A 24,830-nucleotide genomic window follows, 5' to 3' on the forward strand; every position below is an offset into this window, starting at 1 on the left:
CGGTGACAGTAGGCTGCTTTTTCCCATCCCCCTCCCAGAAAGAGTAAAAGTTTATAAAAATTCACCAGTAATGTGTAGTGATAGATGAACATCGGCCGGGACGATTTGCGAACGCGATCAAATGTCATTAAATGTGATTGTGGCGAAAAAAGATAGGAAGGCGCTCATAGGTTCAATAATAGATATATGAAATCAAGACATCGAGAGTTATGCTCACCTTCTGGTGTTGTGCATACGTAGGCACAACACTCGTGAGGACGGGGGTCGGTGCAGCCGGTATCTTCTCAGTCCTCGTAGGTGGAGTGGCCAAGGCTCCAGAGGAATGATATATATAGGAAAAAGATTGATGGTGCACTGGTGTGGTGCACCAAATGATACCTTCTGGCGCAAATACACGACCTCAGTGGATAGATAAAGGGGTCTTTTATTGATGATAGACAACGCGTTTCGGAGTTGGTACACTGCTTTTTCAAGTCTAGGAAATCACAGGTTTGGGGGGGGGGGGGTTTTTGGTACAGAATAAAAATAAATGGAATGAAATAAAATGTATACACGTAATTGTGTTAAAATGAATTAGGAGTAAATGTGCACGTAAGGAATCTGTGCACATATGCAAGTTTTTGTTTTATTTTATTTGACTTGCATATGTGCACAGATTCCTCACGTCCTTTATTTTTATTCTGTACCAAAAAAAAAAACCCTCTAAACCTGTGATTTCCTAGACTTGAAAAAGGAGTGTACCAACTCCGAAACGCGTTGTCTATCATCAATAAAAGACCCCTTTATCTATCCACTGAGGTTGTGTATTTGCGCCAGAAGGTATCATTTGGTGCACCACACCAGTGCACCATCAATCTTTTTCCTATTGCATTAAATGTGATTAAAGCATTCACTTTAATTGCAGGCGAACCTGAAAAACTTTCAGGTCATAATTGCAGCTACCAAATACTTACTAGAAGTACACATATCGTCCCACAACATGGACAGTGACATACCAAAGGGGGATCAATGGCAAAAATGACCACAAAAAAATATGTATTTTAATCAGGGGCCATTTTTATGCATCTTAATAGGGAACTCAAAAATGTGCCCTGCTTGAGCCTAGAAAAGTTTTATTTTAGGCCACGGGAGTACAGGCACAAAACAGGCATTCACCGGACAGAAAACATCAAGTAATTATGTGGCTGGTGGTATATTAGACGGTCAGTGGGTAGCAATTTTACTGCAGGCCAGTGGAGTACAGGCCCCAAACATTAGGCATTCACTGGACAGAAAACATCAAGTGATTATGTGGCTGGAGGTATATTAAACGGTCATTGGATATCAACTTTATTGCAGGCCAGTGGACTACAGGCCCCAAAAGTTATTCATTCACCGTACAGAAAAGAACCAGTGATTATGTGGCTGGAGGTATATTAGTCAGTCAATGGATATCAATTTTACTGCAGGCCAGTGGACTACAGGCCCCAAAAATTATTCATTCAACGTACAAAAAAGATCAAGTCATTATGTGGCTGGAGGTTCATTAGGCGGTCACCGTATAACAATTTTACTGTTGGCCAGTTAGATTACAGGCCCCAAAAATTATGCATTCACCGTACAGAAAAGATCAAGTGATTATGTGGTATGAGGTATATTAGACTGTCATTGGATATCAATTTTACTGAAGGCCAGTACGTATTCATGTGAAATACATATGTTTAAAAGAACTAAAAATATAAAATTGGATTAAAAACATGGCTAACGAAATACCCCCTCTTGAAAAAAAAAACAATGGTAATAGGTGAAATTCAATTAAACATGGTCGTCACAGGTGTTGAATTCCTCCGAGAACCATGCCTCATTCATTTTTAGAAATGTGAGGTAGTCCACACTACGTGAGCTAGGCGAGTGCGCTTATCGGTCACGATCCCCCCTGCTGCGCTGAACGTCCTTTCGGACAGGACACTCAACGAGGGGCAAGCCAAGCGTTCCATGGCAAAATGTGCCACAGGTCAAGCCTGCACACCCAGTAGTAAAGGGGTTCCTCGCTTCTCAGAGCGTCCACATCGGCCGTTAACCCGATGTAGTCGGTTACCTGTCGGTCTAGGCGTTCCCTGAGGCTGGATCCGGAGGGCGGCTGTCGATTGGTTGGCTGCAAGAATGATCTCATATCCGAAGTGACCAACACATCTTCAAACCGCCCACTTCTTGCATGCTCTGTAGGATTGATACCCGCAACTGTTTCTTTGTGGGTGGAAATTCCTCTGCCAGCGCACGCAACAGCAGAATGCAGCATCTCTCGAAGCAAGGCCTGGAAATGCTGCATTCTGACAGCCCTCTGTGATGCTGGTAACATGTCCGCCATTTTGTGTTTGTACCGGGGGTCTAAGTAGGTTGCCACCCAGTACTGGTCCTTGTCGTTTATGCTTTTTATATGGGGGTCCCTTTTCAAACACTCTAGCATGAAGGCCGCCATTTGCACTAAATTGGAAGCGGTGGAGCGGCCTGGCTCCTGCTCATCGCCCAGGAGAATGTCTCCTCGGTCTCCTCCCCCGATCCACGGACAACACCAGGGATCACCGAAAAGTTTAAAGTCCCCCTCAAAGCCTGCTCTTCTTGCCCCTCCTCCTCCTCCCCCCAGCCACCATTCTCCTCTGACTCCTCTTCAGACTCCTGCTGACTTGTCTTAGATGGAGTAGCCCCCCCGGGAATTCATTCAGCATTGCGACTTCCTCATCTTCCAGCTTCTGCTCCTCGACGGCTTGATCAATGACACAATGCAATGTACACTCCAGAAAGTAGGCATAAGGTACGATGTCACTGATGGCGCCCTGGCTGCAACTGACCAGTTTGGTGATCTCATCAAATGGTTGCAGAAGTCTGCATGCATTGCGCATGAGCAGCCACTGGCGCGGTGAAATAAAACCAAGCTCCCCAGAACCTGTCCTGCTGCAGAGTTCGTACAGGTAGTCGTTAACGGCACATTTCTGCTGGAGCAGCCTATCGAGCATATACAAGGTGGAGTTCCAGCGCATCGGGCAGTCACAAATCAGACGTCTGATGGGCAAGTGGTGTCACCGCTGAACGTCAGCAAGGCGAGCCATGGCCGTGTAAAATCTTCTAAAATGGCCAGAGATTTTCCTGGCCTGCCGCAAGATGTCCTGGACCCCGGGGTATTTGGCAACAAATCGCTGTACGACTAAGTTCAGGACGTGTGCCATGCACGGCACGTGTGTCATTTTGCCCTGTTTCAGCTCACTCAGCAGATTGTCACCGTTGTCGCACACCACTTTACCAACTGTCAAATTGAGCGGGGTTAGTCACTGATCGGCCTGTGACCGCAGAGCTTAAAGGAGTGCAGGACCGGTGTGGCTCTTGGCTTCCAGGCACAACAGCCGCAGCACAGCATGGCAACATCTCACCTGGCATAGGTTCTGCGGAGCTGGGGGGGTGCAGCAGAAGAGGCGGTAGCAGTGGAAAAGGAGGAGTCAGCCGAGGAGGAAACGGAGGATGGAGTAGGAGGAGGAGAGGCAGGCCTGCATGCAATCGGTGGCAGTAACACCAAATCCACCCAGGTGCCACGGGTTGCATGCTTGACAGCCGTCAGAAGGTTCGCCCAGTGGGCAGTAAAAGTTATGTACCTTCCTTGCCCGTCTTTGCTAGACCACGTGTCTGTGGTCATATGGATCTTGGCACCGACACTGTGTGCCAGAGATACATTCACTTGCCGCTGAACATGGCCATATAGCTCTGGGATGCCCTTCTAGGAGAAATATTTCCCTCCCGGGACCTTCCATTGCGGTGTGCCAATGGCCGCAAATTTTCAAAAGGCCTCCGAGTCCACCAGTTTATATGGCGGAAGTTGGCGGGCTAGCATTTCCGACATGCCAGCGGTCAGCCGTTGGGCAAGAGGGTTATCCGGCATCATCAACTTTTTACGTTCGAACATTTGGTCCACGGAAGCCTGCCTTTTTCCAGATGCACGCAACGACGGCACGGTGGAAGCTGGAGTAGAGAAGAAGGAGAAGAGGCAGGACGTGGAGAGTCGGGAGTGTGGCTTTGTGGGTTTCGACGGTGTTGCTCCCACAGGGCTCGGTGATGGGGGGCCAGGTGCCTTCTTAAGGCGGTCGTCCCTAGGTGAGTTTTGGGCTTACCGCGACTTATGCGTTGACAGCACAGGCTGCAGATGGCAACACTATTGTCAGCAGCTGACACGTTAAAAAAAGCCCACACTGTGGAGCCATGTGCCGGCATCCTGAGAGCGCAAGATGGGACCGTGCATGGCTTGCTTGCTCCAGATACATTTGCAGTCTGCTTTTTGCCTCCTGTGCACTGCGAGTTCTGCCTCCTTCTCCTCCCTATCTGCTGCTCCATCTCTCCCTCTGAACTCTCCTCATCTTCCTCTCTTGTGGGCACCCATGTGACGTCCATCGACACGTCATCATCGTCACCTTCACCACCACTGACATTAGAGATCTCGGGGTAGGCAGCAACAGCGGGGACCACCCTCCTTAGGCTGACCTAGGTACTGTCGTCAGACCGCTGGGTGGCGGCCATTGCTAGCTCCTCATCCGATGCCAAGAATGGCTGCGCATCGGTAAGGTCTGGGAATGGATGGGAAAATAATTCCTATGACTCGAGTGGAGGGGCTATGGTGGTGGCTATGGTTATGGTAGTGTCTTTGGGGGTGCACACAGCAGAGAGGAGGGTGCTGATACAGAGGATGAGGAGGATGCTTAAGCGGAAGGCTGAGTGAGCCACTCAACCAACTCTGGTGCGTCCTTTGACGTAATCGCACGCACCTTCTCCAACTTCCCACTTAGGCTTCCCACTTAGACCCTGTGACAAAGTCCCTATAGAAGAGCAGTATTTGTGGAAGCAGGTAAATAGAACCCCTTAATGATTATTTGCTGGAAGCAGGTATATAAAACCCCTTAATCAGTTTTGTGGGGGGCAACAGGTATATCACACCAGTTGCAATTAGTTGTTCCAATAGCGTTTTTTCCCCTCTGTATAGCTGCGGTATCTCAGCAGAATCGCACACAATTGCTGCACAATACAAATGCACTATATAGAAATGAAATTATAGGTATATCACACCCCTTCCTCAATCAGTTTTTTTTTGGGGGGCAACTGGTATATCACACCAGTTGCAATTAGTTGTTCCAATAGCGTTTGTCCCTCTGTTTAGCTGCGTTATCACTGCAGAACCGCACACAACTGCTGCACAATACAAATGTACTATATAGAAATTATACACTGCTCAAAAAAATAAAGGGAACACAAAAATAACACATCCTAGATCTGAATTAATTAAATATTCTTCTGAAATACTTTGTTCTTTACATAGTTGAATGTGCTGACAACAAAATCACACAAAAATTGGAAATCAAATTTTTCAACCCATGGAGGTCTGGATTTGGAGTCACACTCAAAATTAAAGTGGAAAAACACTACAGGCTGATCCAACTTTGATGTAATGTCCTTAAAACAAGTCAAAATGAGGCTCAGTAGTGTGTGTGGCCTCCACGTGCCTGTATGACCTCCCTACAACACCTCTGCATGCTCCTGATGAGGTGGCGGACGGTCTCCTGAGGGATCTCCTCCCAGACCTGGACTAAAGCATCTGCCAACTGCTGGACAGTCTGTGGTGCAACGTGATGTTGGTGGATAGAGCGAGACATGATGTCCCAGATGTGCTTAATTGGATTCAGGTCTGGGGAACGGGCGGGCCAGTCCATAGCATCAATGCCTTCGTCTTGCAGGAACTGCTGACACACTCCAGCCACATGAGGTATAGCATTGTCTTGCATTAGGAGGAACCCAGGGCCAACCGCATCAGCATATGGTCTCACAAGGGGTCTGAGGATCTCATCTCGGTACCTAATGGCAGTCAGGCTACCTCTGGCGAGCACATGGAGGGCCGTGCGGCCCTCCAAAGAAATGCCACCCCACACCATTACTGACCCAATGCCAAAGCGGTCATGCTGGAGGATGTTGCAGGCAGCAGAACGTTCTCCACGGCGTCTCCAGACTCTGTCACGTCTGTCACATGTGCTCAGTGTGAACCTGCTTTCATCTGTGAAGAGCACAGGGCGCCAGTGGCGAATTTGCCAATCTTGGTGTTCTCTGGCAAATGTACTGGCCTGTCTCTGATGTACTGGCCTGTCTCCTGGTAGCGCCTCCATGCTCTGGACACTACGCTGACAGACACAGCAAACCTTCTTGCCACAGCTCGCATTGATGTGCCATCCTGGATAAGCTGCACTACCTGAGCCACTTGTGTGGGTTGTAGACTCCATCTCATGCTACCACTAGAGTGAAAGCACCCCCAGCATTCAAAAGTGACCCAAACATCAGCCTGGAAGCATAGGAACTGAGAAGTGGTCTGTGGTCACCACCTGCAGAACCACTCCTTTATTGGGGGTGTCTTGCTAATTGCCTATAATTTCCACCTGTTGTCTATCCCATTTGCACAACAGCATGTGAAATTGATTGTCACTCAGTGTTGTTTTCTAAGTGGACAGTTTGATTTCACAGAAGTGTGATTGACTTGGAGTTACATTGTGTTGTTTAAGTGTTCCCTTTATTTTTTTGAGCAGTGTATTATAGGTATATCACACCCCTGCCTCAATAAATTTTTTGGAGGGGCAACTGATATATCACACCAGTTGCAATTAGTTGTTCCAATAGCATTTGTCCCTCTGTATAGCTGCGGTATCGCTGCAGAACCACACACAATTGCTGCACAATACAAATGCACTATATAGAAAGTATATCATAGGTGTAATGCAAGGCATCAACGAAACAGACCAGTGAGGATGAAGTAAAAGGGGTTTATTAACAAAATAAACAAAGTCCAGGTAAACTTCACTGGGCAAACATCAGGCAAACAAAAAACGAAGGAAAGCCAGGAGTAGTCCCGATCCGTGCATAAGTCTCTGTGCAACTTGCCAGGTAAACGGATGCGTCACGGAAAGCCCCGGGTCCTGGGTCCCACTGGAACGGACGGAGTCCCAGCAAACTTCAGTCAGTAGCTAGTGGTACTGACCTGCACCTGGATAAGGAAGGATAACAGTGGGCACTGACCACCCTGGGAGGCCACCTTTTATGTGCCTGCTAACAAATCCCAGGGTGCCAAGTGTCCACTCCCCATAGGTTATGATCCTGCCCTACACCTGTGTACAAGGCTTTGGTCGGTTATTAGTCAATTAGACCAATGCCGGCCCCCTAATCTGCTTTGAAATTGCGGTCAGGTGCTATTCCCTTTGCTGGTTGGCAAAGCGCGTACGCGCGACCGGGTATCCCCTTGCGAACCAGTTTTCGAACGTAAATGCGGATGCACAACAGGCTCTGCAAGAGTGCACGAGCGTGTCGACATGGACACCGGGATGAAATCCGCAATAGGCTCCGGAGACGAGCTCGGCCGCAGCGTACTACCACTATTCCAGCCAAGCTGTTCCCGAAAGCCATGCGGTCTTCCCCTCCGGCGCACATGCGAACGCATTCCCGTGTCGGTTCGCAAAGGGGTCGGAGCTGGTGTACCAATGGAGACATGCGCAACCTGTCCCCCAGCTCCACAAGGACCCTTTTTGGTCACACCGGAGTGCGAGACAGGTGAGGATCTTAAATTACCCCCCCCTCGAGGAAACGGCTCAGAAGACTCCAAGCGAGCTTTCCCCGGATTTATCCCGGTGGAAGGCTGCCACTAACTCATTGTCACGGCCATGGCTATTTCCGTGACTCTTTACAGCATAGGTTGCCTGCGCTTTTAGTTTGTGTGTTCAACCACAGGTGAGGGTCGCTGTGTGTGGCCTCATTTGTGGTTGCCGCGGGCAACTAGTTGTGTTCAGCATTGTCAGCTAAGCAGCCTGAGCGGTGCTAGGCAGCTTGCTGCTTTGGCATGCGGTTACACCTAGCAACCTTTATGTTAGGTGTGTGTGTATGGTGTACACTGTGTTTTATGTATTGTGTGCACTTCCCTTTTAGTGGTGTTTTTCCCTTCTGTGGTGCTGGAAGGGTTAACTCCCTTCCCAGTGTGTGTGTGTGTGTGTGTGTGTGTGTGTGTGTGTCACTGGGTGTGTCCGACTGTGGGGTGTGGCTTCTTGGCCTATAAAGCCTCACTGTTATCATGGCTCTGTGGGTTGTTTCAGCCATGCTTGCTGGAGCAGCCTCCTGTGTTACTATCTGCCAGTGAGAGCCACCCCTGTGGTCATAAAGATATTGTCCTTATGTTTATGTCTGCTGTGTGTTGATGTTATATGTTATGTTCTGTTGGGACCTTTCTATGTGTTTGGTGCAGCTTACGGTTCTGGATTCCTGTTTGCGCAGGGATCCAGTCAGCAAGGCTGTGACAGGTTGGTGGAACTAATAGTTCGCCTGTCATTCCCGTAAGGCTGTATGAGTTCCCCTTTTCCCAACAGCTTGGCCATTGAGACTCCTGCTCCTCCGTGCCTAGGAGGAGTAGGTCGTCTTACCCTGACTCCTAGCGCAGGGACCGGACGGAGGGTGAGTTAGGGATCCGAGGTTCCTGCGCATGGGTCCTCCTACCTTTAAGGTCGGCCCATGCAGTTAGGAGTTAGGGTCAGGGTAGGGACGCTGTAGGAGGTGACCTGCTCCCTATCCTGTTCTCCTGGCCGAGTAGGCCTACAGCACATGGAAGCGCACGGCTGAGGATTTCCCCCATCCTCAGCCGTGACACTCATCCGCATGCACCGCAGGTACCCAACATCTCTCCTCTGGACCAAAACCCTTCCAGTCTACCAAGTATTGGAGAGACTTCTGGAAAAAACGAGAGTCCAAATCCTGTTCACCTCGAACTCTGACACCACTTGGACCTCAAACGGGGGTGGAGTCTGAATGAAGGGGGCGGATTCGGGCCGCCGATTTGAGAAGTAATACATGAAAGGTGTTCACTCCTCGAATCTATGGTGGAAGAGCAACCTTGTACGTAACTCGGTTGATCTTCTGCGTCACCGGGTATGGACCGATGAATCGAGGACCCAACTTGGAAGATGGCTGACGCAGCGGAATGTTCCAGGTGGAGACCCACAACTGATCTCCCACCTTAAACTTTTGCTCTACAGTGCGATAACGATCAGCAGATTTCTTCTGTTGCGTCACCGCACTGCGGAGATTCCGCTGAACCGACGACAAAATGTGACGTCTATCCTCAAACCATTGATCCACCTCCGCGAAGGGTAGATGCGCGGCCCATTCCTCCTGGCAGTCTGACATGAAGCATATTTCTCCAGGGTCTGGTTAGTCCTTTCCGTCTGACCGTTGGTCTCTGGGTGAAAACTGGACAAATTTATACCCAACCGGGAGCAGAAAGAGCACCAGAACCGAGAGATGAATTGAACACCTCTCTCTGAAACAATATCATCCGGCGCTCCGTGTAATCGAAAGACATGATTCAAAAACAGATCTCTGGCCGAGGGCAATCCGGGAAGTGGGATAAAATTTTACTAAAATGGTCCACCACTACCCAGATTACCGTACTTCCAGAGGACCTTGGCAAATCTGTGATGAAGTCCATGGAGATGTGAGTCCATGGAGCCTGAGGAATGGGCAATGGGAGCAAAGTACCAGAAGGGGCGGACCGAGACGGTTTACATCGAGCACACACCCTACATGCCTGGATGTAGGCTTTAACATCCACGGACATACTGGGCCACCAAACGTGACGTTTAACAAGGGCAAGTGTTTTCTTAACACCCAGATGCCCTGCAGACTTGGAGTCGTGAAGCTGTTGGATAATCTTTAACTGAAGGTTAACTGGTACAAACCATCGCCCCTCGGGCTTGTTAGGCGGACTCTCTGCCTGTGAAGGCTCGAGAAGAGAGGACAAGTCCTCCATTAACTCTGCGGTCCCTAGGGCGGCCAGAAAATATTTAGTGGGAAGAATAGTCTCTGGCTCAGAGCTCAGGAAGGAAGCAGCCTCAGGGAAGCAGCAGGACAGAGCATCTGCCTTCACATTTTTAGAACCTGGCTTATACGTGAGGTGAAAATTGAAGCGGGTGAAAAACAATGCCCACCGAGCTTGTCGGGAGTTGAATCTCTTGGCAGTCTCTAGGTACTCTATTTTTTTGTGGTCAGTGTAAACCATAATGGGATGTTCCGCACCCTCTAGCCAATGTCTCCACTCTTGAAAATCCAATTTTACTCCCAGAAGCTCTCTATTGCCAATGTCATAATTACACTCGGCTGGAGAGAGCTTCCAAAAGAAGAAGGCACAGGGATGTAACCTCTCAGGGACCCCAGAATACTGTGAAAGAACTGCCCCAACACCAACCTCGGAGGCGTCGACCTCGAGGACAAAAGGTCGGTAAGTGTCTGGATTAGTAAGGATTGGCGCAGTGCAAAAGGCCTGCTTTAGCGTTTCAAAGGCTGTCTGCCTCTCTCGTCCACTTTGAAGGATTAGCTCCCTTCTTAGTGAGGTTAGTAAGAGGTACCACTATCGCAGAGAAATTCTTAATAAGCTTGCGGTAGAAGTTGGCAAAGCCTAAGAAATGCTGCAGTCCCTTCAGATCCTTAGGCCGAGGCCAATCCAAGAGAGCAAAAAGTTTGGATGGATCCATAGCCAGTCCCCTTTCTGAGATAATGTACCCCAGAAAAAACAATTTTGTTACCTCAGACACTTCTCTAGTTTGGCAAAGAGGCGGTTCTCCCTCAGTTTTTGGAAAACCTGACACACGTGTCTCCGATGAGACACAAGATTCGACGAGTAGATTAGTATGTCGTCTAAATAGACAACAACAAATCTACCTAAGAAATCCCTGAGGACATCATTGATGAACTCCTGGAAAACCACAGGAGCATTACAGAGACCAAAAGGCATAACGAGATACTCGTAATGCCCGTCCGTGGTGTTGAATGCGGTCTTCCATTCATCACCTTCTCTGACGCGTACCAAGTTATATCCACCCTTCAAATCGAGTTTGGTGAAGATCCTGCCCCCTGCCACCTGATAAAACAAATCGTCAATCAGAGGCAGAGGGTACCGGTTCTTCACCGTGATCCGATTGAGGGCGCGAAAGTCGATGCAGGATCTCAGCCGGGGAACGCTTTTACCGGAGCGGAAGTGCGCGACTTCCGCTTCCGGACTGTGCAGATCCTTTCAGATTTCACCATGGCATCTGAAAGGAAAAATTTATGCAATCAGCCTTATGGCTGATCACATACATGAGCCGGGGGTCTCTGCTATTTAAACTAGCAGAAACCTGGCAGCTATGGCTCTCGCTGCTCGTGCGAGCGGGCGTCATGTTTTGGGACCGGACCTCCGCTGCACATGTACGGCGAGGTTCTTAAGGGGTTAAACTTCAAGTACTTGTACTTGATTATTTATTAGGGGTTTCTTATTGGTGCATAATTTTAATTGCATTTACAAATAAATTTTATTTTTTAAAGAGTTTTTTTTTTCAGTGCTATGCAAGAAAATGGTGCTTTAGACCCAAACTTTCTTTTTTCACAATGGATAAAAAATTTCTTACCTATTTACTCCTGAGTATAGAAAAACCCAATTTTTGATCGTAACCTGCTGTTTGGGGATACGCCAGGGCTCAGAAGGGAAGGAGCGGAATCTGGATTTTCTCAAATGGAATTTGTTGAAATGGATTGTAAGGGCCTGTGAGGGCTCTTTTTTTGCGGGACAAGCTGTAGTTTTTATCAGCACCATTTTGGGGTACATTTGGCTTTCTGATCGCTTTTTATATCAATTTCAACCTGCAAAAATTGCATTTCTGTTGGTGTTTTTTTATTTTTTATGTTGTATGTATGATATGATAACTTTATTCTGCAGGTTGATACGAATATGGCGATACCAAATTTATATATATTTTTTTCCATGTTTTCCTACTGCATGATAAAATTACCGTACTTTTTATTAAAAACTATTTGCATCGCCATATACTAACATCCATAACATTTTTATTTTTCTGCCAATGTAGATGTCTGAGGGCTTGTCTTTTGCAGGACAGACAGTACTTTTTATCAGTACCATTTTGTGCATAAGGCTTTTTGATCACTTGGTATTATAATTTTTGGGAGGCAAGATGACAAAAATAAGCTGTTCTGGCATAGTTTTTATTTTTTACGGCATTCTCCTGATGGGGTAGATCATGTGTTATTTTTACAGAACCAGTCAGCTTTACACAATAAGCATTTTTTTTTTGTGGGGGGGATCATGTTTTTATGTGGCATTCTTTTTATTTTATTTCTGGCGATGGTCTTGTTTGAGGGTTCATTTTTTGAGAGATGAGGTGACATTTTCATTGGTATCATTCTAGGGTACATACGTCTTTTTGATTTTCGATATTTTGGTTTTTTTGGGGGGTAAGGCAACAAAAAAATTGCTGTTTTGGCATACCGGTAATTTTTATTTTTTTACGGTGTTCACCTGATGGGGTAGATCATGTGATATTTTTAGAGAGACAGTCGTTACTCACGCAGTGATACCAAATATGTTTTTTTTTTTTTTTAAATTAAGCCTGCAACTTTTTTTTAAAAAATATTTTTTTTAACATCTACATTTTTTTGACTTTTTACACTTTGTGTCCTACATAAGATCATAAAAGACCTTTGAGGAACATTTAACATTTATTTATTTAATCGCCAATTTCTCCTGTAACTTGTGCTCATATAGTAGCCCAAGTTACAAGGTGAATACAGCCCCCAGACAGGCTATACAGATCCATAACATGCTGTACTACCTCACTGCAGAGCTGATCTAGGTCTTGGAATACCCGGCAACTATTTCATTCTCCCGTTTCCCGGTCACATGATCACTGGGGCTAGAACAGGAAGCTATGTGTGATCTAGAAGGCAGGGACACTGAGGAGTGGTCCCTGCCTTCTCTATGGGGTGCCTCTGACAGTGGGCCCTTCGCTCAGCAGCTGCACGATTAGCGTGTAGCTGCGATCTCTGAATGGACGTTCGTTCAGAGATAAGTTGCGACTGTTAGGAGATTTATAATCTATAGTCAGTAATAGAGAACTGGTTAAACAGGCTGTTTGTTACCACTGGCTTATCTGTTTACCTGTAGCCATTTATGTCGCTCTGTTTGACATTACTAATGCTGACTTGGCACTAAAAGCGGTTGGATACAGTCGTAAAAGACCATAGAGTGTCATACGAGACTTTTCAGGTCAAATGAGACACATTCGCTTCAGGACAAATTAATTCGTATTAAACTAAATCAGAATTGATACAATCTGAACCAAAATAAATTTTGGGAAATTCGCTCATCTCTAATTGTTATACATGTGTGATATAGCTGTTGTGTCTATAGACAACACAACAAAGTGACTACCTTCCACCATACTGTGCTCAGCTTTCAACATAAGTCTGCCAAGTGTGTAGCTTCACTTGATGACTGACAACCTTTTGTATTTTTAAAAAGCAGTGCTAGACTAAGGTTAGTGCAGGCCCGTTTGGCAAAAAGTAAGCTAGGGCATCCATCCCACCTATAAAACCCAGGCCCAGCATGAACCACAATTACCTCTGCAGCCATATTTTACTCCAATGGTCCATTTCATAAGCCTCCACTAGCTTGTGGCCCAGGCTGTCTGTGACTCCATATGGGGCGTAGGCATGAATTGAATAATCTTGCCAGCCTGGAAAAAGGGCAGTTGGTTCTCCCAGTTCAGTTGTGATTTTAACAATTACTGTACATCAAAATAACAGCCTGGGCTACAGAGGTTGGTGGAGGCGGCAACACTTGGTCCCTAAATTGATGGAGACTTCAGAACACATGCCCGGCCTATAAGCCAGTGGTGCTGAGAGTTTTGTCAATTATTAAATGTTTTTTGGCTGGAATATTTCTGTTATTTTTCATGGAATATGGAATTTAATATTCTGTTGACATAAAGTCCTTTCTGCCACAAGAAAAGACACTAGTATTATAAATGGCACACAGTAGCTGGGAGACCCTGTAATAAAATTTGCATTTAGGCCCAGGTTTATTAAGTTATGTGTCTAGAAACTTTGCATGTACCTGTAAACAACAAGAAAATATTGGCATACTCCTCTTGATGGCTAAAATGGATATATATATAGAATTCAGTGAGAGGGGAGACACAGGATAGACAGCAAAACCAGCAGATTGGCCAGTGCAGGGGGTGTGGCTTGTCAATCCAACAAGCTCAGCCTTCACAGTGACTTTCTGTGCACAGAAGCAGAACTGCTCCTCCTGCTCCCTCAGGCTTGTGCACAGAACATCATCAGAGCAGGGAAAGAAGCCGACATCACAGGTCATGTGACCCTCAGTGAACTATGAGAAAGGGGCCACTAGAAGAAGTAAGTGAATTGAAAATCCCTTACATTTGGTTAGCTAGAAACTTACAAAGAACAATAACTTGGACAACCCCTTTAAAGGGTGTAATTATAATTAACTGTTTCCTAAAAGCTCAGCAAAGTCAGGACAATATTATAAACATAATCGCTCTGTATATATATATATATTTATATAGTCTGTGGTAGTCAGTCATGGGATAAGCATCCTCAGTTGTAATTCAATTAGCATCTGCCTGTCAGAAACTAGCACCAGGTGGGGAGTCAACTTGGCTATTTTGAACTGTTAATTAAGTGTTCTTGCATAGCAAGACCACTTAATGTTATCTCACATATATATTATTATTATTATAGCCAAATTTGCCACCCTAACTCCTCCCACAGTTTTTACACTACATAGACAAAAATTTACCAAAACGTGCAGATTGTTCCCGATCGGATTGCTATTACTTTGTGGAGCGATCCCACCCCCGGGGCCCCCGTGGCGGGCCCCGGAAGCCCCCTTTTTTCCCATAGACTTTGACAGGGTAAATTTTCAAATCGCTCCCACTCGCCAGGCTTTGACGCTAAAGTCACCAAACTTGGGTCACTTAGTCATGGGATCAACCCGAAAATTTTTGGCACATTTCGGGGACCCCGAAAAGTGGGCGTGGCCACACAGAACCAATCAAAATCTCCCTATTGACTGTAATGAGACGTTCAAATTGCTACTCCTCCCACATTTTTAGGAGTACAAATTCCAAACTTTGCAGACTTGGTTGGCACCCACCCTAGTACCTTACTTGTGCTTTGTTAACCGATCCCACCCTCCGGACCCCTGGGACGGGCCCCCAAAATCCACGTTTTTCCCATTGACTTTGACAGGGAAAATTTTCAAATCGCTCCCAGTCGCACAGATTTGAAACTAAAGTCACCAAACTTGGGTCACTTAGTCATGGGGTCAACGCGCAATTTGTTAGAACATTTCGGAGACCCTAAAATGTGGGCGGGGCCACACAGAACCAATCAAATTCTCCCCATTGACTATAATGAGATGTTCAAATTGTTACTCCTCCCACAGATTTAGGAGTATAAATACCGAACTTTGCACTCTTGGTCGGCACATACCCGAGTATCTTGCTTGTGCTTTGTTAACCGATCCCACCCTCCGGGCCCCTGGGGCGGACCCCCGAAAACCTCTTTTTTTCTCCCATAGAGTTGTATTGGAAAAATGCAAACGTTTGTTACTCATACAGCTTCGGAGTTAAACTGACCAAACTTGGCTCACTTAGTCATGGGGTCAACCTCAAAATTTCTCTCACATTTTGGGGACATTAAAAAGTGGGCGGAGCTACAAACAACCAATCAGATTTTCCCTATTGACTTCAATGAGAAAATTTTTAATTGCTGCCATTTCAACAATGTTAATGGCAGGGTTGTTAAACTTAATATATTCGGTTAATAGGTGACTAGAATTCAAATGTTTAAAAGTGGGCGGAGTCTACAACAGCCAATCAAATTTCAGCCATATGTTTTAATGGGAAAATGTAAAACTGCCGCTGATCTTAGAGGGTCAATGGCAAAGTCACTAAACTTGGAAACACCCACTCCGACCCTTAGGTGCAACCACCCCAACGATTAGGTGCACCCACCCCGACTTTTAGGTGCAACCACCCCGACCCTTAGGTGCACCCACTCCGACCCTTAGGTGCAACCACCCCAACGATTAGGTGCACCCACCCCGACTTTTAGGTGCAACCACCCCGACCCTTAGGTGCACCCACTCCGACCCTTAGGTGCAACCACCCCAACGATTAGGTGCAACCACCCCGACTTTTAGGTGCAACCACCCCGACCCTTAGGTGCACCCACTCCGACCCTTAGGTGCAACCACCCCAACGATTAGGTGCACCCACCCCGACCCTTAGGTGCAACCACCCCGACTTTTAGGTGCAACCACCCCGACCCTTAGGTGCACCCACTCCGACCCTTAGGTGCAACCACCCCAATGATTAGGTGCACCCACTCCGACCCTTAGGTGCAACCACCCCAACGATTAGGTGCACCCACCCCGACCTTTCCAGCCAATCCAACCACACAACAGTTACTCAAGCCACTCCACCCAGTTACTCCGCCCACTCCAGTTGTAAGCTACTGGTGGAGGCAAGAACACTTCACCCAATTTCCCCAGAAATTTTAGCTTTTCTAGTTAGGTATGCCCTCACGCTCGATCCCATAGAAATTCATGAAGTGCCTGGACACTGTGTCACCATTCAGAGAGCATGTGATCTAGAGGCTGCTGGGCTGTATGCAGGAATATCAGTAAATATCCATAGAAATTATGTAGGTCCAGTACTACAAGATAAAATGGAACCTTTATTAGAAAACATTAAAACCGCATGATATCCCCTAACTTATGCGTTTAGTGTTAAAGCATAGCTTGGAGCTATGATTAAGCTGTACATCCGCAAATCGCGTAATGCAGTTTTAATGTTTTCTAGTAAAAGTTATGTTTTATCTTGTAGCACTGGATCTACATAATTTCTCTGGATATTTACTTATATTCCTGCATGTAGCCTAGCAGCCTCGAGTCTAGACTACAGGCTGTGAATGGTGACACAGTGTCCAGGTGCTTCATGAATTTCTATGGAATGAGTGTGACGGCATACCTAATTAACAGTTTAACAGGAAGCCCAACCACCCCATACTTGACTGCATGAGTACCCACGTAACAAGGATCTCACCTTCTATAAAGTCCACATATTTGGTGTCTGTACGATCTGTATGATGATGAAACATGAATTATGGAAGCATGTCTGCTGCTGTATCTCTGTTGGATTGGAAGACATACTTTTTTTTATATCTGCCAGCTGGCTGGCAGGTGTGGTGAGCATGAGTAATGAACCACCACCCTCAGGGTTTGGACCAGGATGCAGAAAGTTGTCCTCCAGCTCCACCCGTTTTGCTGAAGGGACATAACAATACGTTACCGTAGACCTTTCATGTGACACAAGTTGGGGCCCCAATCTCATTTGACTGTGTACAACTTCTTCCCTGTCTCCTTGACAGCAAAGGACTTTTACCATGCGACACACTAAGTATTAGAATTTCTGGGTTTTCGCCTTTGTATTTTATAACTGTTTTTGCACATGAATGGATGTCTTTTTGTTTATTTTTTTTAACTAAGTGCTGTACATTTTGCACATTAAAGCCTAAAACCTTAATGGTTTGCCTTGTTGCTCTAAATCAGCTGTTCTCAACCTAGGGGTCGCGACCCCTTTGGGGGTCGATCGGCCCTTTCCGGGGGGTCGCCTGAGGCTTCCTATTGTGGGTCCAGGCCCGTCGCTAACAGACAGGCAAAACAAGCAATTGCTTGGGGCCCCGAGCTGGTTGGGGCCCCGAGCTGGCCCGGGGCCAAGCAGAGCCGGTGCTTGTTTTGCGGCTGAGTAACTCAGAAGATCCGATGGTATATTCTAACCCCCAGGCGTTCCCATGGTGACGGGGACGCTTGCCTGGGGGTTAGAATATACCATCGGATCTGAGTTTTACGAGCTCAGTGAGATCGTAAAAACTCAAATCCGATGGTATATTCTAACCCCCAGGCGTTCCCATGGTGACAGGAACGCTTGCCTGGGGGTTAGAATATACAGGGCCACGCCGCTCACAGCAGTATATTTATAAACTAATCAGTAACTACTTTAACTTTAATCATTGCTCATTGCTGAGCTCTTTACTTGGATTATAATTTATTTGGATATGGGATATCTTACTTTGTGTTAGCTCCGGTAATAGCAGGCAGTGCGGGGGGCAGCGCTCACTCACTGACGTCACGCTCCTGCTCCTCCCACTAGGCGGCGCAGGCACGTGACGTCAGTGAGTGAGTGCCGCCGTTTTTTCTTCCGTGGGTCTTCCTTGATTTTTGGAGGATCCACAGACATGAAAAATGAAAAAAAAAACTAAGTCAAGTTTGCATTGAAAATGATAGGAAAAACGAACACGGATCACGGACGCGGATGACTATTTTGTGTGCATCCGTGATTTTTCACAGACCCATTGACTTGAATGGGTCCGTGAACCATTGTCCGTGAAAAAAATAGGACAGGTCATATTTTTTTCACGAACTGGAAAAACGGATCACGGACGCGGAAGCCAAACGGTGTATTTTCCGATTTTTGAGTCCATGAAAAAAAACGGAACAACGGCCGCGGATGCACACAACGGTCGTGTGCATGAGGCCAAAAAGTCACAAATTTTGGTGTACAGTCGCACAACATTTTTGCACAAACTTTTGTGATTTGGTAACTTTAAATCACTCTTGCTACTTTTTAAGTGTGTGAAAAAATGGTCATTAGTTATATTAGCTGTCACTTTTTATAAAATTGCAAAAAAGGAGCGGTCTTGCAAACTTACATAATTAAAATAAAATGTACTCTGTTACATGGAATCAGCACAGAAAGGGAAGAACTAGATGCTGGTGACATTGAGACCAATATGTTCCCTTGACAGATGTTTCTGATGCTGCATCTGCTGACACATAATATCACGGTAAGGGCTCATGCACACGACAGTATTTTGCGTTCAGTATACTGGCCGTTTTTTTAGTTCAGTATGCGGTACATATACTGAACCATTCATTTCAATGGTTCAGCAAAAAAAACTGAAGTGTCTCCGTGTGCATTCCATTTCAGTATTTCCGTACCATGAAAAGATAGAACATGTCCTATTCTTGTCCGCAAATCACGGTGCTTGGCTCCAAGTCAATGGGTCCGCAAAAAAAACGGAACACATACGGAAATGCATCCGTATTTCTTCTGTATCCGTTCCGTTTTTGCTGAACCATCTATTGAAAATGTTATGCCCAGTCCAATTTTTTCTATGTAATTACTGTATACTGTATATGGTATACGGAAAAACGGAAACACAACAGAAACAAAAAACGGAACAACGGATCTTTAAAAATCGGACCGCAAAACACTGAAAAAGCCATACTGTAGTGTGCATGAGCCCTTAACAAAAAGGAGGTGACCAGAAGGCAGAGAGGGCAGAAGCAGATACTGCAATGCTACATTGTATTGTAGCCTATAAGAAAAGCAATCATAGGTTCATTTACCCTAAGGCCTAGTTCACACGAACGTGTGTGATCCGTGGCTGTATTGCGGCCCGCAAATTGCGGGCCGCAATACACAGCCACAGTTCCGTGTGCATTCCACATCACGGATGCGGACCCATTCACTTTAATGGGTCCGGAATAGCGGAACGGCCGCACAGAACGGGACCCTACGGAAGCACTACGGAGTGCTTCCGTGGGGTTGCGTCCCGTACTTCCGTTCCGCAAAAAGATAGAACATGTCTTATCTTTTTGCGGAACGGGCGGATCGCAGACCCATTAAAGTGAATGGGTCTGCGATCCGATGCGGCTGACCTACGGCTGGTGATCGTGCATTGTGGCCCGCAATTTGCGGGCCACAGCACAGGCACGGGTCACACACGTTCGTGTGAACTCGGCCTAAGAGGACATAAAACAATTTTAAAAAATGTATGAACAAAAAAAAACTTTCCCTATGTATTATGTAAACAAATAATGAAATAAACATAATTAAATGTCCAAAATATTTAAACATCACGCTATTTATCTCACACCTCACTTCTTCCAAAAAAAGGAATAAAACATTATCAACAGTTGTTTGTACCACAAATTGATACCAAACATTCAATGAAAAATTTAAAAAAAAGTTAAGGGTGTCAGAATATGGCAGTCCAAACCAATTTTAAATGGTATTTTTTATTAAGTAGTAAAACAAAACTATTAAATGTAATCATACTGGCCCGCAGAATACTTATGTCATTTTACCACATGTGAGCACTAAATCCAAAAACATTCACTGAATGGCATATTTTTCTATTTCAGCCCAGAAATAATTTTTGTACAGTTTCACAATACATTATAGACTACAGAATATAAAGAAGGGGTTGTCCAAGATAATTAAAGACCCTGGACAAGGCCTCCAATAGACAAAAAATAAATAAAAAAATGTATACCTTTTCTTCAGCTACTTTCTCTATGGTGCTGGTTCGGTCGCCCTGCCACTGCTTGTTTACAAACTGTAGCAGTAATGTGCAGGTATATGGCACAACTGCTGCATCCAAGCAATGTCCTCAGCATACACAGTACATACCTCTGTCACCACTGCAGTTTATAAACAAACAGCGGCAGAAGGACTGGACCAGCACCATAGAGAGCAAAGCAGGAAATTTTAAATTATCTTGTACAACCACTTTTGATGGTGCTATTAAAGGGGTTGTCTCATTTTTCTGGCTGCTGCTGCTGGGCTCGTCTGAACTTTCTGACTGATATGGGTGGAGGGACTTAACTCCTTCACACTCCCAAGGCTCCTACTTAAGTAATTTGTCTCCAGCACTGTCCTCACCAACCTCATCCCCCTCCAATTTAAAATAATGTTATCAGGGGACAGCTGCGATCACTCTGCCTCACTGGGCAGAAAAGCCCCAGGGCTAGAGCACCAACCCTGAAACTTGACTGCATGTCATCTATTACAAGATGACAGCTGGAGACAATGTGTATAACAGGTCCAGGGCTATTGAGCAAGCCCTTGACCTGTAGTACATTCTGTCCGTACACAGGTAGGAACTGCCCTAGATGGGTAGAACAAGGCTCCTGTGCATGCCCAGGAGCTGTTCTACACAAACTACAAGTGCAGATACAAGGTGGCCAGGACAGGAGCTGCTGCACTTGCATGCATTAACACATTGAACACAGGAAATGAAGCAATGTGGGTAAAGGGCATACTTTAGTATGTGGCTTATATTAATGTTTTAGGCACGATAAAAGCCATTTGATAAGGTAAGACAACTTGTCCTACAAAGAACAAGCCCTGTAGCAGCTATGTCAACAGAAAAATAATAACGTTATTGCATTTTGGAACACGGATTAAAAAAAAACATAAAAATTGTTACCAAAACTTTCATGAAATAGGTCCAAACTCTGGTTCTGATTAATTTATCCTTAGAGTTCAGTTCCTAAGATATGAAAATCAAAATACCTATCTTCACTTCAGTCATACAGGTTAAAGGGATATTACAGCACAATCAAAAAAAGTTCCCCTGTACAGAAAATGGTATAAAAAAAAAAGAAATGCTTATACTCACCTCATCAGGCTCCCATCAGTACCACTCCATGGGTGCCAAGGTCTCCGTTGCTCTCCATTTTCTGCTCCTGTCTTGATACAGCTGGAAATGGCTGAGATTGATGCAAAGTCAATCGCTGGCTGAGGTGGATCATCACTGCAGGCATTCACAGCCATTTTCTGCCATGACAAACAGGAAGCAGATTTTAATGGGGCCTGCAGCACCACCAGAGCGGCACTGGCAGGTGATCAGTGAGTTGAGTTTAAGCACTTTTTTTTATACCATTTGCTGCCCAGGGAAACTCTTTTATTTTACTGGAATATCTCTTTAAGTGGTCCGCCACCACTTGAGGAAACTTAGGCTTCGTTCACAGTTGCATTGGAAATCTGATAGGCTAATCCAGTAGTCTGTTCCGGCATAAATGCTGGCTGTTGACCAGACAAAAAACGCTGCATGCAGTGGTATTTGTCTGTGCGAAACCCTGCATTTATGCTGGAAATCGTCTGAATCACCATCGGATCCAGGGCCATCTTTAATATTGATTGGACCCTGGGCAAGAATTTACTTAGGCCCCCTGGATCCCACCTTCCCACACCCTAGCATGCCATAAAAAAAAAAGAATCAGCACCAAAGTATCAAATAAAATGGCTGTAATATGGCTGTAAAAATTTATAAAACACAACTTCTGACACAAATATATAGTATTTCGCAGATGATTTTTTTTTTTTTTTTACAATGTGCAGATAGTACTGTACTACTAACCCCTCCATCCACCCCTACATACAGGGTAATACAGCGCCACATGCCTCTTACATCCAGTGACATCTCTTTGATGTAGATGTTCTCTTTCCTCATCTTCTCCTTCCAGACCTTCAGACCAGACCACCATTTTTCAGCCATTTCTCGTCTCTGCAGTTTGACAAACAAAATCTTGGGTTTACTACTTTTCCATCATCCTCCCATCTTCTGGACAAATCATCCTAACACCCCCAATACTGTGCCACTGTGCTCCCCAATTTTATACTGCAGAAACAGATGCACCCCCTGATAATAGTAGTACCATACAGATAGTGCCCTTCAATAATTATTGGCACACAGTGCCAATAACGTCCCCCAAAAATAATTGTGGTAAGCTGATATTGTGCCAAGGTGCCCCCACAGTAATAGTGCTCCCAAAAGTCCCACCAATAGGAATCATTTTCTACTAGAGCACACATGGTAGTAATAGTGCTCCTACAGTGCCCCCAACATGTCCCCACTGTGCCCCAGAAGTAATAATGCTCCCATAGTGCCCATACTAGTAATCATGTTCCCCATAGACCCCCAGTAGTAATAAAGCCCATCATAATGCCCCCCAGTAGTAATAATACTCCTCGTAAGGTGCCAGTGCAAAAAATACCCCCTTTAATGCCTCCAGTTGAGCTAATGTCCCCATAGTGCCCCCATAATATACCAGTATAAAATGCCCCATATATAGTGCCCCAGTAGATGCCCTCAGTGTCCCTCATAATTTGCAAGGATAAAATACCCCTTCTTAGTGACCCCCATAGATGAGCCCATAGTACTCCTCTCTCCCCTTCCCCATAGTACCCACCATAATGTGCCCCAGTAAAAAAAAATGCCCCTATACAGAGCCCCCCATGTAAAATACCCCTTCTTTGTAGCCTCAGTAGAAGCCCCCATAGTGTTCCTCTCCCCCCTTCCCCCATAAAAAATACCCCTTCTTTGTGGCCTCAGTAGATGCCCCCATAGTGACCCCAATAATGTGCCAGTAAGAAGTGCCCCCATAGATGCCCCCCAATAATGTGCCAGTAACAAGTCCCCCCATAGATGCCCCCCAATCATGTGCCAGTAACAAGTGCTCCCATAGATGCCCCCCAATCATGCCAGTAACAAGTGCCCACATAGATGCCCCTCAATCATGTGCCAGTACCAAGTGCCCCCATAGATGCCCCCAATCATGTGCCAGTAACAAGTACCCCCATAGATGTCCCCCAATCATGTGCCAGTAAAAAGTGCCCCCATAGATGCCCCCAATCATGTGGCAGTAACAAATGCCCCCATAGATGCCCCCAATCATGTGCCAGTAATAATTGCCCCCATAGATGCCCCCTAATCATGTGCCAGTAACAGGTGCCCCCATAGATGCCCCCCAATCATGTGCCAGTAACAGGTGCCCCCATATATGCCCCCCAATCATGTGCTAGTAGTAGTACCATATAAAAAAAATAAACACTTATACTTACCTCCATCAGGCTGGCAGCGATGCGATGCAGGCCTCTTCCGGCCTGTGTCCCGCGCTGTACGGCTCAGGCGGCGCGATGATGTTATTGCGCCGCCTGCACCGGCCTCTGATAGGCTGCAGGCCTAGTGCCTGCAGCCTATCAGAGGAACGGGGAAGGGAGACGCCTCTCCCTCCCCTGCCCCGCCGCAGCACTGCCATCTGTATCGCTGTCCTGAGGACGGCGATACAGATGACTATGGAGATGAGCACTTCCACAATGGAAGCGGTCATCTCCCTGTGCCCTGCCGCCGCCCCCCACGTCACCAGTGGCCAGCGGGGCTCAAGAGGCAGCTGCCTTAGGCGCCCCAGGAGCAACTGGGCCTGGGGCAGCTGCCCCTTTTGCCCCACGTTAAAGATGGCCCTGACCAGATCCCATTATAGTCAAAGGGAATCCAGCAATGCTGAAAACAGTGAGTTCCGGTAGCCATATCCTCTGTCGGATTCCCAAAACTACTGTAAATGCAGCCTTGATGCAGATTTATATAGCTCTCATTGAATTGAATACAGTACTTGCTACTGTATATAAATCCCACAGTAAAATTACATCTGCGAGGGTCAGATCAACACGAACCAGTCAAAGGCTTTAGAGAGGTTCCCTTTTGGGAATTTAGCCCCAAAAGCAGATCTCTATACTGTATGTACATTGCAATTTTGAAATCTTTTATTTTTACTAACTCTGTGTTATATTTGTATGTGCTCTTAGTTTCCATTGTAAAATAAATATCTGAGTTTCCTGTACAATAGTATTAATTCTTCAGATTTTTTTCACAGACCCAGAATGTTATGTATGACCTAATGTCTGAACTACAAGAACGGAATGATGACCTTGAAAAGAGAATTATAACCCTGGAGACCAAGATTGACTCCTTAAATGGCACGCTCCATGCTCTTCCAGGGCTGATCGCTCAGGCTCTGCTCCGAGAGCAGGGAGAACTCTTCCTCATGCGTTCCCACAGACCATTTCTCCCTTCTAATAGCTCGGACAATTCATGGACCCCCCCACGTAGACGTACCTCACCTTCCACTGCCCCGCACACCTCTTCAGACAGCGGCTGAGGAGGGAAAAGGACAGATGGAGTTTCGGTGGGAGTGGTGGAGTGAAGACTTAACAAGCTCACCTTTTATCCATAGCCACTATGTGGTTTGATTA

The 24,830-nt window shown here is 46.0% G+C and overlaps 1 protein-coding gene across 1 annotated transcript in view; it reads left to right on the forward strand.

The window, feature by feature from the left end:
- The window catches only part of KCNN1 (potassium calcium-activated channel subfamily N member 1), a 229,710-nt gene extending 204,974 nt beyond the window's left edge, over positions 1-24,736 (forward strand). Inside the window, exon 10 of the mRNA XM_040417469.1 lies at positions 24,452-24,736. Within this exon, the coding sequence (XP_040273403.1) occupies positions 24,452-24,736 (285 nt within the window). The remainder of the gene's footprint in view (positions 1-24,451) is intronic.
- The last annotated feature ends 94 nt before the right edge of the window (positions 24,737-24,830 follow it).

Source organism: Bufo bufo, chromosome 2 (genome assembly GCF_905171765.1).
Source record: "Bufo bufo chromosome 2, aBufBuf1.1, whole genome shotgun sequence".
In the NCBI taxonomy this organism is placed as follows: domain Eukaryota; kingdom Metazoa; phylum Chordata; class Amphibia; order Anura; family Bufonidae; genus Bufo; species Bufo bufo.